The sequence below is a fragment of the Thunnus maccoyii genome, chromosome 9 (assembly GCF_910596095.1).
Source record: "Thunnus maccoyii chromosome 9, fThuMac1.1, whole genome shotgun sequence".
NCBI classification, from domain to species: domain Eukaryota; kingdom Metazoa; phylum Chordata; class Actinopteri; order Scombriformes; family Scombridae; genus Thunnus; species Thunnus maccoyii.
The window spans coordinates 29899614-29914512 of NC_056541.1; the positions used below are offsets into that span (position 1 = coordinate 29899614).

At 39.6% G+C, this 14899-nt stretch overlaps 2 protein-coding genes across 2 annotated transcripts; both read left to right on the forward strand.

Moving 5' to 3' along the window:
- Positions 1–124: 124 nt before the first annotated feature.
- Positions 125–12239, forward strand: LOC121903535 (mothers against decapentaplegic homolog 2). The gene is made up of 11 exons (XM_042420673.1): positions 125–319; positions 1280–1744; positions 5218–5307; positions 5535–5728; positions 6699–6833; positions 7187–7261; positions 7948–8001; positions 8179–8391; positions 8589–8726; positions 9177–9321; positions 9947–12239. The coding sequence occupies exons 2-11, from the start codon at positions 1509–1511 to the stop codon at positions 10068–10070; spliced, it is 1404 nt and encodes a 467-aa protein (XP_042276607.1). The 5' UTR covers positions 125–319; positions 1280–1508; the 3' UTR covers positions 10071–12239.
- Positions 12240–13437: 1198 nt separating this feature from the next.
- On the forward strand, positions 13438–14899 carry LOC121904217 (immediate early response 3-interacting protein 1). The gene is made up of 3 exons (XM_042421850.1): positions 13438–13599; positions 14080–14181; positions 14522–14899. The coding sequence occupies exons 1-3, from the start codon at positions 13509–13511 to the stop codon at positions 14575–14577; spliced, it is 249 nt and encodes an 82-aa protein (XP_042277784.1). The 5' UTR covers positions 13438–13508; the 3' UTR covers positions 14578–14899.

Sequence of the window (14899 nt, forward strand, 5' to 3'; positions counted from 1 at the left end):
TCATGCTTTCAAATAAACAATAAGGATTGTCAAGGACACCAGCCAGTATTCAGAGTACGTCTTTTTATAATCCTCCAATCGTTTTTTTGGATAGGAGGGATAAAGCGCTCCTACGTAACAATCATGTTTGTTATGTTGTTCCGGTCTACCTACCCTGGCTAACTAGCCTCCAGTAACTAGCACTAGTAGCAACTTGAGAAGAGCCTACAAGCCTGGTCAAAAATCAGCAGCAGTTCAACATAGTTCAGGCATTTTTATGCCAACAGGGCGTTTACAAGGCTTTTCCTAAAAAAGCGGAGCTTTGGAGTGAAAAACTGGGGTAAGTATTGCACTGCTTTGAGCTGTTTTGTCGACTTTGAAGCATGTTGTTTAGTGTGAGAGATGTAGCTCCGTTAGCTCAGTTTGGAAGAGTTCGTCCCAGATGCTAACTCATTTTGGTGCCGTAGTCTCTATATTAGTAAAAGTCACATTCATTTAATGGCCAATGTTACGTTGAAATAAAACGTTATGATCCTGCTTAAATACCTATAGCGGCGTTTTATGTTACGTGAGGGTTCGCAGCTTGTATTTATCTATTTGACAAGCTGCCGTTTGGTAGCAAAGTAGCGCGGCTGGACTGTTGCACAGGAGCTTTTTTTCACGGATCACAACAAAAGGATTTCTGATAACAAGCTGCCAGCTAGCGTAGTTATGCTAACGTTAGCTCACCTAGCCAGATGAGAGACACGAATCCCTTCATATCTGCTTAGTTACGTTAACTATAGTTTATTGCTTTTCGGTTTTAGTTGAGACTATTTCAGTCTTTTGTTGTTTCACTCTCATTGCTAACGTTGGTGAATTGACTGTTGTGATTTGAGGGCCCCCCACCAGGTAGCAGGCCTGTCACAAAATAACTCCCCTTGTTCAAATCCGTTTGGTAGCGCTCACAATGCCCGTGTTATTGATGATATATTCATCCATAGCTTGTCGTGATTGCGTGTGTGGGAGTCGACAGTATGAGGCACACCCCGTCTGTTAACTTTATAAGTTTTTGCAAGCCTGCTAGCAGTGTTTGTGACAAGTGGACATTTCTGCTTGGTCAACTCACCTAATGCTTAACTTCATACAAGAGGCACTTACTGTATGTAACGTTAGCAGTGCTACTGACAAAGCAATCTTATTATTTTATTCATTTTCAACACCTGCCTTTTTTATTGTATTGATGATGCTTTTAGATACTGTTATTCTCCACTATATGTTTGTTTGTAATGAAATACTTTGTGTGTGACTTTCTCCTAAGGTCTCCATCTCTTTTGAATATATCCTGCTAGCACTGGCGTCCACCCTGTGACTCATTGGTCAGTAGCGGGGCCCCCATCAGAGCAAGGGCCCAAACTGTAGCCTCCTGGTCCCCTCTGCCTGTGTGTGTGTGTGTGAGAGAGAGAGGGAGAGAGAGAGAAAGAGAGAGGGAGAGAGAGAGAGAGAGCTTGTGTTGAGTCCTCTGGAGACTCCCGGCTTGACCAACCAAGATGTCCTCCATCTTGCCGTTCACCCCGCCTGTGGTGAAGAGGCTGCTGGGCTGGAAGAAGTCAACCAGCGGACCAGGTGGTGCGGGTGGTGGAGAGCAGAACGGGCAAGAGGAGAAATGGTGCGAGAAGGCTGTGAAGAGCTTAGTGAAGAAGCTGAAGAAGACAGGCCAGCTAGATGAGCTGGAGAAAGCTATTACCACACAGAACTGCAACACCAAGTGTGTCACCATCCCCAGGTATACCGTCTAATACTTAATTTGTGTTTAACCATGGGTCAAAGAAAAGCTTGCTGCTGTTTGCACTTATTTCTGTGTGTTTAGTTCACTGCCTAACATAAAACCATGAAACCTTCGTTGCTTAGTAGATGCTGATCTTGAACTTCTCTTAATTCAGTTTTTATAATTTCTGGCCATAATTGGCAAAATGTGAAATGGCATGTGTAGGGGATGAAAAATATTAAAGCATAAAATCAAGCCATTCAAATTGAGTACAAAATGAAGAAAATCACTATTTGTTTACAACTGTACTAACAGTTGGGTGGTTACTATTACTTTCATGGGAGGGAGTCGTTAAAAGGGGTGAGAGAAGATGTTCTCTTTATCAGCCAGCCAGCCTTGATGGCCAGACTCATGTTCAGTGGGAACACTGTGTTAACAGATTCATTCCTCACTGATGTGCCGCCAAGTACTACGTAAGATGTTTGTGTGTCTACAGATAGCAAGTTGGTTGTTATCGCCTGAGAATTGTTCTAGGCTGCACTGTTATGTTTGTAGAGATACAGTGGCTGGCTTGATGTGAATGACTTTATTTCTTGTAGAGGATATCTACATGAGAAAGAGTGAGTTACAAACACAAAATAATGCCAGATTGGGGCATTGCCACCAGCCATACATATGTTATTACATTTTGATTGTGAATGGGGAGCTTGTTTAACCTGCTCGCCACTTCGGCTATTGCCCATTCATCATCTGGGTTGATTCTACTCTTAACACCTTGTTTCCTGAAAATAGTGAAAATAGCCATGGATTTTAGGCTCTAGGTGCTACTATGGCTGGTGGACAAAAGTTGGTTTCCTGTCCTATCATGAAGCAGAGTATTGCAATTTTGGTAGTTGAGATCCCACTAAAGTAATTAAATCTAGTACATGTTGTTGTGTTTTTGTAGTATTTAACATGTAGAATTGTGTTATTGTCCTGTTATTCAGAAGCAAGACTCTCATTCTTTCTCATTCCATGTTTTGATGTCTTATTTTTTTGGCCATTTTCTTGTGAATGTTTTGAGAATGTCTGAAAAAGATTTTTTTCCCCAAGGTCCCCTGTTTTCCCCTCTGTTGTGCCATTGTGTGTCTTCAGTGTTTGTTTGAATGTCTCCAGATAACTTCTGACATAAATGACTGTAGTGAGAAAGTTTTTTTTCCAGTGTTTGATACAATGCCACACTGTCGAAGAATGCTCTTTGTCTCACCAGCAGTCTCATTGTGTGTTAGCAGATTTCATGTTATGTTTCTTTCCTTAATTCTGTCAAGAAAGGCTTCTCTTATTTGAAGTTGTCATCTTTCATTTCCACACTGAAAAGGAATTTGATGTAGGGATGTCAATGATTACTCGATTATCGATTAATTGCCATTAATAATTTAACCAATTAAAAATATAACAACCAATAATGCAGAAGATGGGGGACATGCGGTATAACAGTCAAAATGTGTAGATTTGCTGTTGTACACGGTTGCGCCACTAGGTGGAGCTTCTTACGCTTTAATTAGTTGGCTGTAAGGGCCACACTAATTGTAAAACAAATGCACCTCCCTGCCATTCAAGGAAGAAAAAAGTTGCAGCATGCCTCGCTCTGCTCACTGTGTCGTGTTGATGAACTTTGAAGCATAAAGTTCTGAAAATTTCACAGAGTTGTTGGCTGGTGGATGTCCAGTTGAGCTATCTGAGGCTCATGCTAACGCTAAACTAGCATCTTGAACAGAAGCAGCTGCTCGACTAATGCAGGCTGAGAGCTGAGTGTCAGACAACAGTAAGCAGCGCTACGATGCTAACATCCAGGATAAGCAGGACTCTAATTACACTTTTCCAATAAAATCAACACAAAAGTAATCAACTATATGAGTGACATTCCCCTGGTCTGAGTATAAATGCATTTTAGTGGTGGCAATAAATGGACTGATAAAGTTGGAGTGACAGTATTTGTGCGTCTATGCTGTTACTAGCAGCTGGACTAATGTTAGCTGCAGTGAACACACATCACTCCATCATGTAGATCAGGTATGCAGATTATTTTATATTAAACCAGTCAGACTGAAGTCTGTCTTGGGGTTACCTGTTTTTACATTTATACGATAACCTAAGGGGGTATTTACTATTGAGGGTTGCAGCAATGTTGATTAAATGTAAACACATCTAGTCTGATCTAATTATGTTCTCTAATGAAGCTGGAACTTGTGCAACCATTTGCTGTGTTTTTCTGGCCAGTTGTTGAATAGACAGCAACAGACCAGAGTGGCAGCTCCATTATTTTAAATTAAAGTGGCAATCTCGAAGATCTTAGTTTTGTTTACTCTGGCGGCACCATATGGCATCCAGCTTTAATTGTAGGTGTGTTTTTAGACCTCACTTGACCTCACTCCCAGAGATCCAAACAGTGTCGCTGTCAGGGATGTGCAGAGAGCCTGGTATTTGTATTTGTATCTGTATTTGTTGAGGCAGCAAAGTTATTTGTATTTGAATAAGCGCAAATAGGCGTAACAATCTGTTTTTTGTATTTATTACACTTTTAATTTTAGGATATTAAAGTGTTAAAATAAGAGTTCTTCAATAAACTATTTTGCGAAGTAGGTTTCCCACACCAAGTCTCTAACCCCAGTCTCCCAGACCACAGACGACTGCACTGACCCCTCAGCCAAAGCTCAGACCTGCAGCTATTTATACATCCACGACACAGAGATAGACAGAGGCGAGCAGAGGAGAGAGACATAGACGGCGATGTAACCTCGCTACAGCTCCGCCCCCTGTCGCTGTGTGATGTCACGCTAGCGCAAGCATATCAAAAAGCGAGTCTGTTGTGTTAGGTCTGCCTACCCTCTCTGGTGGATCAACCACTGAGTGATGGAAAACGCGTCACTATCTGCGCCGCCTGTGATTTGAATGCATGGCAGGAAAGTCACCATCGACACCCGGTTCGTAATAATCATAATACTAAAAATACAAGAGCGTTCATCAGCAGATCATAGGCTCAGTCACCATTGTGTCATCTCATTCAGCGATGGATAGTGACTTAACAGACATTTATTTAAATGAAAATCTTCAACATTATACCTTAAAGTCATTATTTTGTTATTTAATTTATCATTCAAGTAACTTGGTTTTCATCTGTTATTTGAATTAATTACTAATGTAGCCTCATGATTTTGTGTGGAACATAGGTCTAGTTAGTGTTTAATATGGTTTTATAATGGAAAAGCGTCCAGCATATTTCAGAAATTGTTAATGATTAACCGATAATCGATTGGTAACACGGCTGACTGTCAATTAAAGAAACTGCTTAAAATTTGCATCCCTAATTTGATGTCTTTGTTTTGCCACAAGACTCCAATAAAAGAGGCCTTTTAATGTTCACATTACCCATACTGATAATTCTCAATGAGCCATGTCCCATGTTTATCATTTGTTTTTTGTTTTTGTTTTGTTGTTTTCTCTGTGCACAGCAATTGCTCTGAAATATGGGGACTGAGTACACCAAATACGATAGAACAGTGGGATACATCAGGCCTATACAGCTACCCTGACCAAACCAGGTGACTATCCTCAACTATTGTATGGTGTTGCATACAACTTTGATGTGGGAGAGTTGTCATTACAATGTTTGAGGTGACGGACATTGAGAACATCTTTGTTTCGTTCTCGCCACTCAATCCAATCCATTTCCATTTCCCTCCCTTACCTGGCCATATTATATGTCATCTCCCTCCCCTGTGTATCTCCTACCTGTCTCACCTCCATCTCCTGTTTGCTGTCCAATCAGATCCCTGGATGGCCGCCTGCAGGTCTCCCACAGGAAGGGGCTTCCCCATGTTATCTACTGCCGTTTGTGGCGATGGCCGGACCTTCACAGCCACCACGAGCTGCGCGCCATCGAGGCCTGTGAGTATGCCTTCCACCTCAAGAAGGATGAGGTCTGCATCAACCCCTACCACTACCAGAGGGTGGAGACCCCAGGTGAGATGATTCTGTCCTGTGGATGTTTATCACTTCAAACATAGACATGTCCTCATATTTCAATGTTTTCTGCATGATTGTTTCCTCTTAAATCTGTTGGCACCCACTGAGATCAGTAAAGTTTAACTGAATGCTGAGCAGTAATATTTTAAATATATTTGTTATTTGACTTTGTAGCGTTTTCTTTAAGTTAACAGTGACCACAGCATTAGTGTGATGCAAACTGAGACAGTTTTGGCCCATTATCTGAAAAATGGGCTAGTCTCTGTTGCACACTTTTTTAAAAAAAATTTTATTTTGAGACTTCCTCCTTTTTGTCAACTGAAAGAATAGTTCGACACTTTGGGAAATGCAATCAATACAAGGTCATGTCTGTACACTTATTTTGAAGCTACAGACAGCAGCTGGTTCGTTAAGTGTAGCATAAAGACTGGCAAAATGGGTAACAAAATTCCAGAAAACACCCCAGTTTTTGAAGAGATTAAACAAAGGAGATAAAACATGTTAATTAGTGAACTGTAGAGGTGCTGTTAGGTGGATTTTGTTACCTGTGGACAGAGCCAGGCTAGCTGTTTACAGTCTTTCTGCTTAGCCAACTGGCTGCTGGTTGTAACTTCATGTTTATTGTACAGACATGAGAGTGTGTCAATCTTCTCATCTAACTCTCAGCAACAAAGTGAAGAAGCATATTTTTCAAAATATCAAACTGTTGTCATGAGAGTTTCAGTTTCTGCAATAGAACCTGCTTCATCCTGCCTTAAAAAGCCATCAATCAGTTTAAGATTTCAGTTTATGTTTCAATGGGAAGTTCGAGTATTCCATCTTTGCTGTTGCAAATGTAAAAAAAGTAAAATTTCTTTCAAAGAACTTGTTAACTAAAATAATTGACAATCATTTTGGAAAAGTATACAGCTGATATGAGTCTAATTCATCTCCACTGATCTTTTGACTCTTTTACCCAACAATGTAGTGCTGCCTCCTGTTCTTGTGCCAAGACACTCAGAAATCCTGACAGAGCTGCCACCTCTGGATGACTACACTCATTCCATACCTGAGAACACAAACTTTCCTGCAGGAATTGAACCTCCAAACAACTATATACCAGGTTAGTTTATCTTTGCACTGGATGGGAGTGATTATATTTGACAATGCACTGCTGGTTACAAGATGTGCTGAAAGAAGTCTGAAAGTGAAGTATGCACTATATTATTTAGTATCTCTAGTTTGTTTATGTAAAGTGATTCTCTTTATTCTGGGGTTAGTATGAGGTGCATTATTTTTGAAATACAAGTAAAAGCTGTGAATTTCGTCTGCTTCTACTATTTACATCACTTCAGGAGAGAAATGGTGATATTAGTAAAAGTATGTTTATCTGTGTTCAGTCGGTTGAACAGCTGTATTAAATTATGATAACACCAAATTTTTTTTTTTTTTTTTCTCCCTGTATCATTTGAACAGAAACACCTCCGCCAGGCTACATCAGTGAGGATGGGGAGGCCAGCGATCAACAGATGAATCAAAGTATGGACACAGGTACACTAGACTAGCACCCCCTCCTACATCCCTCGTCTGTCTGCATCTCCACTCCAGCCAGGTCAAAATGTTTGTTTACATGGAATAGATCTGTTGGTTTTTTTCCCCACCAAATAGTTAAATAAACATTAGGCAACACAGTTATTAAAAGCCAATCTTATATCAAAGATTCATGACAATACCAAATAGTTTGAGAGCGTTGCAATGCTACCTATTATTCCATTCAAAGCTGGTGGCATCTTGAGTTTTTGACTGTAAAATACATTTGAGTAAAAGTTATACTTTTAAAGCATGGCACATCCTTTGGATCACAACATAGCAGCTTGTAGATCCAAGTGTGTTTGCATTTTTGATGTGCCGTAAAGAGTAATGATAACAGCAGCAACATGCTGAATATTGTCTGTGCATCATTTATTTAGTTCATTATGCAATCAATTAAGATATACTGAAACTGTATAATCTCAACAAACAAATATTTGGGAAGTGGAGACAAGGCTAGTGTCATGGAAACAGCACCTTTGGTAATCATCCTGATGTAAACAAGTCTGTTTACAGTAGCATTTTAGCATTCCATTGCAAGTCAGTCACCAGCTTCATCATGAATCTTTGATCTGATCCACCTTTTACCTATGTTATGACCTCTTGTGCACTCAGTCAGATTGTTGACTTCCTGTTTGCTTTGCCAGGTTCTCCAGCAGAGCTTTCCCCCAGCACTCTGTCTCCTGTCAATCACAGCATGGGTAAGATGCAAATCTTCCCCAACTGAAACGATATAAACACTGATGCCAGGCAGAGCAAACGACAATTAGTACATCATAGTCTGTCACCTAGTAAGATCTTTTTATCAGAATGTAAACAGTGTTTTATCAAATTGAGGGTATTTGAGGTGAATCTCACTGGCCTTTCCTCTACCGTAGACCTGCAGCCGGTGACTTACTCAGAGCCGGCCTTTTGGTGCTCAATAGCCTACTACGAGCTCAACCAACGTGTGGGGGAGACGTTCCATGCCTCTCAGCCCTCACTGACAGTGGACGGATTCACAGACCCATCAAACTCTGAACGTTTCTGCCTGGGCCTGCTGTCTAATGTCAACAGGAATGCCACTGTGGAGATGACCCGGAGGCACATAGGTATGGCACAGCTTCATGTAGCTTCACAGTAATAAATTGTCAGTAACCCACCTGTTAGCCTCCTCCAGTTTGCATTAGCTTTCAAAACAATTTCACCAGTATAGACATGCATACTCTCAAATCTTGTTTTAAGACAAAGGTTTATTGTACTTGATGAGCAAATGGATTCTGATGTGTGTATGTCTCTGTGTTTACAGGAAGAGGAGTTAGACTCTACTACATTGGAGGGGAAGTATTTGCTGAGTGCCTAAGTGATAGCGCCATCTTTGTCCAGAGTCCAAACTGCAATCAGCGGTATGGCTGGCATCCAGCAACAGTGTGTAAAATTCCTCCAGGTAAAGAGCTGAAGTTGTCACATGTGTAGCAATCAGTGGAATTAGCTGGATTTTAAAAAAAATTGTCTGTTGACCTTAAGAACTATTAGTAGCTCTTTCCAGGTAAATCAAAACAGTGCTGAACGAGGCTGTGCACACTCAGCAGATGTACCCTGAAACACCTCAAAAATGTAGCTTCAGTATCAATTATCTACATCCATTATGCTTGAAAGATATCTCAGGAAAGCTTGTAGTTGGCGTCTTTGTGATCAGTTCAAACCAATTAAGACTAGATGCAATAATGATGAATATGCCACAAAATCAGTGGACAATAGTTGGTCACTGGCACACAAAGGCCAAATGCCACCTTGGTGTGTTACGGCCCAAAGATTTTTTTCTGTTTTTGGTCCCTATGAGCCACTGGGACAACCCACATTAACTGCTGCCCGGCGTACGTCTTTGTCCCCTCAGGTTGTAATCTAAAAATCTTCAACAACCAGGAATTTGCAGCCCTGCTTGCTCAGTCAGTGAACCAGGGCTTCGAGGCCGTCTACCAGCTCACAAGGATGTGCACCATCCGCATGAGCTTTGTCAAAGGCTGGGGAGCCGAGTACAGGTGAGCACTGCCACCAAAACTGGCCTTGTTTAAAAATGAATGGATATGTAGCACGTTGAAATGAAAAAAAAGATTTTCAAACGTGGAAAATTTCATTGTAGTTATGACTATTTTTAACCAAATATACACCAAATAATTGTTTAATGTGAAAACTTTTAGTTAAAGATTTTTGACTGGACTTACTGGTCATATAATGGCTTTATTACCACTAAAGAAAGGATATATTGAGAAATGAAATTTTAATGAATGAATTAGGTCAATGCTTCCTCAGTAGCTGCATTGTTAAGTTTTTACTTGTTTTATTTATTTTATCATTTGGAGCATGAAGCTTATGTCATTAATGACAATGTAGGACATCATCACACTTGACTCAGATAGTTAAATCCAACCCAGGAATGTTTCTTGTCATTTGGGAAGGGGAGTCAGACTTGTTTTCACACACATTTCCTTCACAATACATTTCAAGTGGAGACCTATTAACCACAACATCCTCTTCTTGGAAACAGTAATACATACTGTTCATACTAAAACACAGCATTAAATATCTCAAGTCACATGTGGTTAGGAGTGAAAAGGCTGCGTCAGCACAGCTCAGACATTAAAATGTATGTCTTTGGTTTCACAGGCGGCAGACTGTCACAAGCACTCCATGCTGGATCGAGCTGCATTTGAACGGTCCCCTGCAGTGGCTGGACAAGGTTCTGACCCAGATGGGTTCCCCGTCTGCACGCTGCTCCAGTATGTCCTAAACAGCTAAGGAAACGCCCCCAAAAAACGCAGCCCATTACAAAGATCATTAAATTCTAAACTTGTAAGTCCTTTCATGAAAAAAATGGAAACCCCACAGAATGAGTTTTCTGTAACATTCTTCATAGTATTTGTGGCCCAGTTCCACATCCCTCTTTTAACTTTACACACACACTCACACAAATGCACCTACACTGTTGCACTCACAACACACACATACAGACTTTTCAGTAAAAAAAAAAAATTGGCACTTTGTTACCCATCTATGTCATGCACCTTGTTAAATTGCTTTTCCCCAAATCCTTAATATTAGATCTATTTGTGGTACAAATAAAATGTATATTGGTTTTTAGTCCAGGAAGTAGGGGAAATACCAAAAATATCTGTGAATAGTTTCTCAGTATTGAAGATTGCTTGTATGAGTAACACGAGCTTGAATGCTAAAATGATTTTTGTTCCAGCCCACCCCAACCATTGTTCTGAACCTAAGTTTACTTTTCTCTGGGAAACTTGGCCCCATCTTTTTGTCAGGGGGAGTTGGCTTAGTGAAGAAATGATGGCCTTGGTGGCCGTTCTCTTCTGAGGGAAACGCCACAATGTGTTTATGAAATTTGATTGAATTGACTTCACTGTTTGCCAGAACGGCCCTTTTATAACTCTTGATGTGTGTCGTTGTAAGACATACTTCTTAACGGACAAATAGGAATGTTAGTTTAAAAAAAGTAAATCCCTAAACAAACTGCAAACTCAAGTCAGGCTGTAGTTTATTTCTTTGTCATTATATGGCACTCTTAGTGTCCTGGGTTTAGTTGATTTGCATCCCCACTGAACAGCCTGGTACAGAAGCTAATGAGACATTGGCCAGGCTTTTTGCAGGGTGCACTGGGCAGGGACCAGAGAATATCAGCTGTTAGCAAAAGCTTTTTTTCTCTCTTTGACACGACACTGGGAGTCCTGGGGCTCTCCAAGGCGAAGCATTAAAAAGTCTCACCAGGAGAAATTGAAGGTATCAATGAATTCATTCTGTTTTTAGCCTATATCCCCATTGTTTTGCTACTTTTTTGTATTCTCATGTATTTTTATATATAAATATACTTAAAATTTTCTGTCGTTCACTTTTTATTAAAGTAATATTTTCAAGACCACAGCTGTTTCTAAAGTGACATGGAGGGCATGGATCATTCCTTCGTTTTACCCAAAAGGTTCAGTTGAAATTCATTTCCAATTGCAGCTCTTTGTCTTGGTTTAAAAAAAAAAAGGAAAAAAAAAGTAAAAAAAAGAAATCACTGCCCCACATGATGTGTAGCCTGTTTCTATTCATTGTTTTTCCAAAGAAATCTGGTGCATTTAAAGTACACAAAATAACTGATTTGCCTAAAACCCCAAATCTACTTTCTTGTAAAGGTTTTAATGATTCCAGAGGCATGTAAAACTTGGCAATGGCCGTTCATTCATCTCTTCACTTTTTTTGAATAAACCACATGACCTCTTGTAGCCTTTTGGTGCTTAGTCAAGCGGGTTAAGGTCAACCAGATATAATTGGCTTTGCAAATGTTACAGAAACATGGGAGGAGACCAGTGTTCTTCCATGAGGAAAGAAGCGCAAATGTGCCTGCACACTGGGACATTCTGTGTTAATGTGTGTATTGTATTTGTTCTGTCTATAAAATACAGTATGTACAACAAGACTTTTTATCTTAAACTCTGCCATTATTGTCATTATGTGGCTGATGCTGTGACAGCCACATAATGACAATAATGGCAGAATTTCCCTTCTTTTTGGTGTAAATGTGTTTACCTTTTGGCACTAGTGATTGTACTTTAAGTGCACCTAGTCAAGTTTGGATTTGGGGAAATGAACCATGTGTTAGGGTCCAGTGTTACATTGTTTTTATCTTTGGCCTACAACATATGAATGTGAAAAAATACATTACAAAAACTGACGTGGACCAGACGTACATATACATAACAGTAGTACAGTATGTGTGTATTTAACAGTAATCTTTTTGCAAAGCAGTCAGTACAGTAGATGTCGCAGTTGTTTTACCAGTAGAGGGCGGTATTGATAGAGCAGTTCTTTTTTTTTTTTTTTTTCTGACCATAAGCTTCTCAGGCGTGTGGCATATTATGCAGACTTCATAAAACACTAATAAAGATTTTTATTCTCATGATTCTGTCTGGGATGTGTTTTTTGATTGTAGATGATGTGGATCATTTTTGCACAGCTGAAGACTGGCAGCAAATTCTGTATTAAATAAGGGAAACTGTATGGATTCAGTCTGCACAGTATTTGCTCAGATAAACACAAGAACTTCTGTATATTTGTTGTAACTTATCTGAACTTGCACCATAACTCTTTTGTAAACAGATGTTTTAATTTGTGGAGTAGCACAGGTACTGATGGTAGCTAAGCAGTGGTGGGAAGTAACTACATCTACCGAAGTACTCTACTACAGCACAAATTTGAGGTATTTGAGTATGTTTATTGTATGATACTTTATATCCACCTCACTACATTTTACAGGAAAAACTTTTTACTCCACTTTATGTGACAGCTGTAGTTCCTAGATTGCAATTCTTACTAATTAAACTACCAACAGTATATAACTAATCAAATTAGCTTCCCCATGACCAGCTACATTTAAAACGCCTCCAACATTATTGCATCAATTATAATCCAACAATACAATTAAATACTATGGATGAGATCATTTTGCATCATTTTACTTATGCTGCTTTAAAGTCCCCCTCTAGTCAAAAATGTGTTTTTCTTCTTGTTCCTAGAGTTGGATGTTTGAGCTTCACTGTGTAGGACGATGTGTGTGCAGAGGCTGACATTAAAAGGCTGTTTTCACATTCATCTGCTGAAGGGGGAAAATTTCTCTGTGCTCACCTTGCTCATCTGAGTTAAGGGGTGTATCTGTGAGCATGATTTGTGACATCATGACTAGTTTGGAGCCAATTGAGGGCCAGTGTGATGTGGAAACTTGAGGCCTCCAGTGCACAAACACTGGACTTAACAGTGAAGTAAGCGACATCTTGTGTCCAACAGTTAAACTTAAAATTAACAGCATTTGTGTATTCATAGATTCTGGATTTTTTTTAGGACTTTATTATACCATTTATTATTCCAAGCACATGAAAACAAGAGGGGATCTTTAAGTCATTTTACAGATAATGCTTTTTCCATAATAATGGTTATTGTACTTTATACACTTTTAATTCAGGACTTAATTTTTGACTAATTTTGCATTGTGGTGATACTTTTATTTAAGCATACTCAAGATAAATGCACCCTGGTAAATGTGTATCTGATCTGTACGACCGCGAAAAATCAACATGCTTAGCATTCATGAAGTTTGTCCTTCCTCCACCACCGTAGGCTACGTCAGACCTAAATAGTTTCGGCTAACTCACAGCTAACTGCTTGTTGAGACATCATGGCTTTTTCCTTGTACTCCCTCATTCAAGCGGCAATCCTGTGTGTGAATGCGGTGGCTGTATTACACGAGGAAAGATTTCTAAGTAAAAGTAAGTGGCTGTAAAATAATATACACCGTCAAGTGTCATTTCAACTAGTCATTAAATTAGCTAGTGGTAACCAGCTAGCAACCAAACAGAGGAAATGTAAAAACATTTTAATGTTCAGTGAAAGGTAACGCAGCTTAAAGTTGGTGTACCTGCCTTCAATGGACAGCTGAGAGAGAGTTTCTGTATCGTTTTAATATAGCAGATGAATATTGGTTTAATAGCCTACTGGTTTAAATAGCCTACTTCAATAAACTTTATTAGCAAAGCCGAGGCGCTACAATGATACAGTACAGACTGAAGTACAAAACTGTGGAATGAAAATACTGATAAAACAACAAATAGACAGAAAACGTGTTGCAGTTTCTTCAAATAATAATCTAAATGAGCATGACTATTTCAAAAGTGTCTTTCTAATTTAAAGAAAACTACTCATTCTAAGCATAATCTATGTTTCTTTTATTTACATTATCTGATCATTAGTTGGCTGGGGAGTGGACCAAAGTGTCGGAGGGTTTGGTGATGAACCAGGTATCAAAGAGCAGCTGATGAACCTTATTCGCTCTGTGAGGACAGTGATGAGAGGTATGTGTCCACACACACACACACACACACACACACACACACACACACACTCATTCACTCACTCTTAAACGATGAGTGACACATACTACACAATACAATTCATTAACACACATAATAAAAAGAAAGAATACAAATATGACAGTGTTAGAAAGAGTTTAAATACAGGATTCATGGCAGAGGCCGGTCTGTAGCTGGCCAACAATATCCAACACCACAAAGGCAAAGTGCATTTATCAGTCTATACACGAGGTAAACTGACCCTTTCTTGTACTGTGGCTGTTCACAAGTCTAATGGCTGATGCTGATCATGTCGTCTACTGTGTGTCTACTTGCCCTGCAGTGCCATTGATTGCAGTGAATTCGGTCTGTATCGTGCTGCTGTTGCTGTTTGGATGAAGAGTAGCAGTGAGTGAAGATGGGACAAACCAGCCTGCTGTCAGGAGAACATCTCCATCCATCACCTCAGGATCCCCTTTGACACACAGAATGTCTCCTGTCAGCCTGAAGATGAATGATGTTGTCATGTGATGTGCCACATTTATCAGTACATGGGATATTATTTGATTTAATGCCCTTTTCTCTACAGCATTCAAGTCATTCAAAATAAGTACCTGCAGCTGATTAACTCCCCTGTTCTTTTTGAATAGTACAATAAAATGCAGAATAGTTTGCACTTCATTTACTTGTTCATGAAAATATTAATATACAAATCAAATGT

Excerpts from the sequence above, each read along its gene's own strand:
- LOC121903535 (XM_042420673.1), top strand. The coding sequence starts at position 1,509 with ATGTCCTCCATCTTGCCGTTCACCCCGCCTGTGGTGAAGAGGCTGCTG. Across the intron at positions 6,834-7,186 it reads TCCAAACAACTATATACCAG|AAACACCTCCGCCAGGCTAC; the intron begins GTTAGTTTATCT and ends TCATTTGAACAG. Across the intron at positions 8,392-8,588 it reads GATGACCCGGAGGCACATAG|GAAGAGGAGTTAGACTCTAC; the intron begins GTATGGCACAGC and ends CTGTGTTTACAG.
- LOC121904217 (XM_042421850.1), top strand. The coding sequence starts at position 13,509 with ATGGCTTTTTCCTTGTACTCCCTCATTCAAGCGGCAATCCTGTGTGTG. Across the intron at positions 13,600-14,079 it reads GGAAAGATTTCTAAGTAAAA|TTGGCTGGGGAGTGGACCAA; the intron begins GTAAGTGGCTGT and ends TCTGATCATTAG. Across the intron at positions 14,182-14,521 it reads TGTGAGGACAGTGATGAGAG|TGCCATTGATTGCAGTGAAT; the intron begins GTATGTGTCCAC and ends CTTGCCCTGCAG.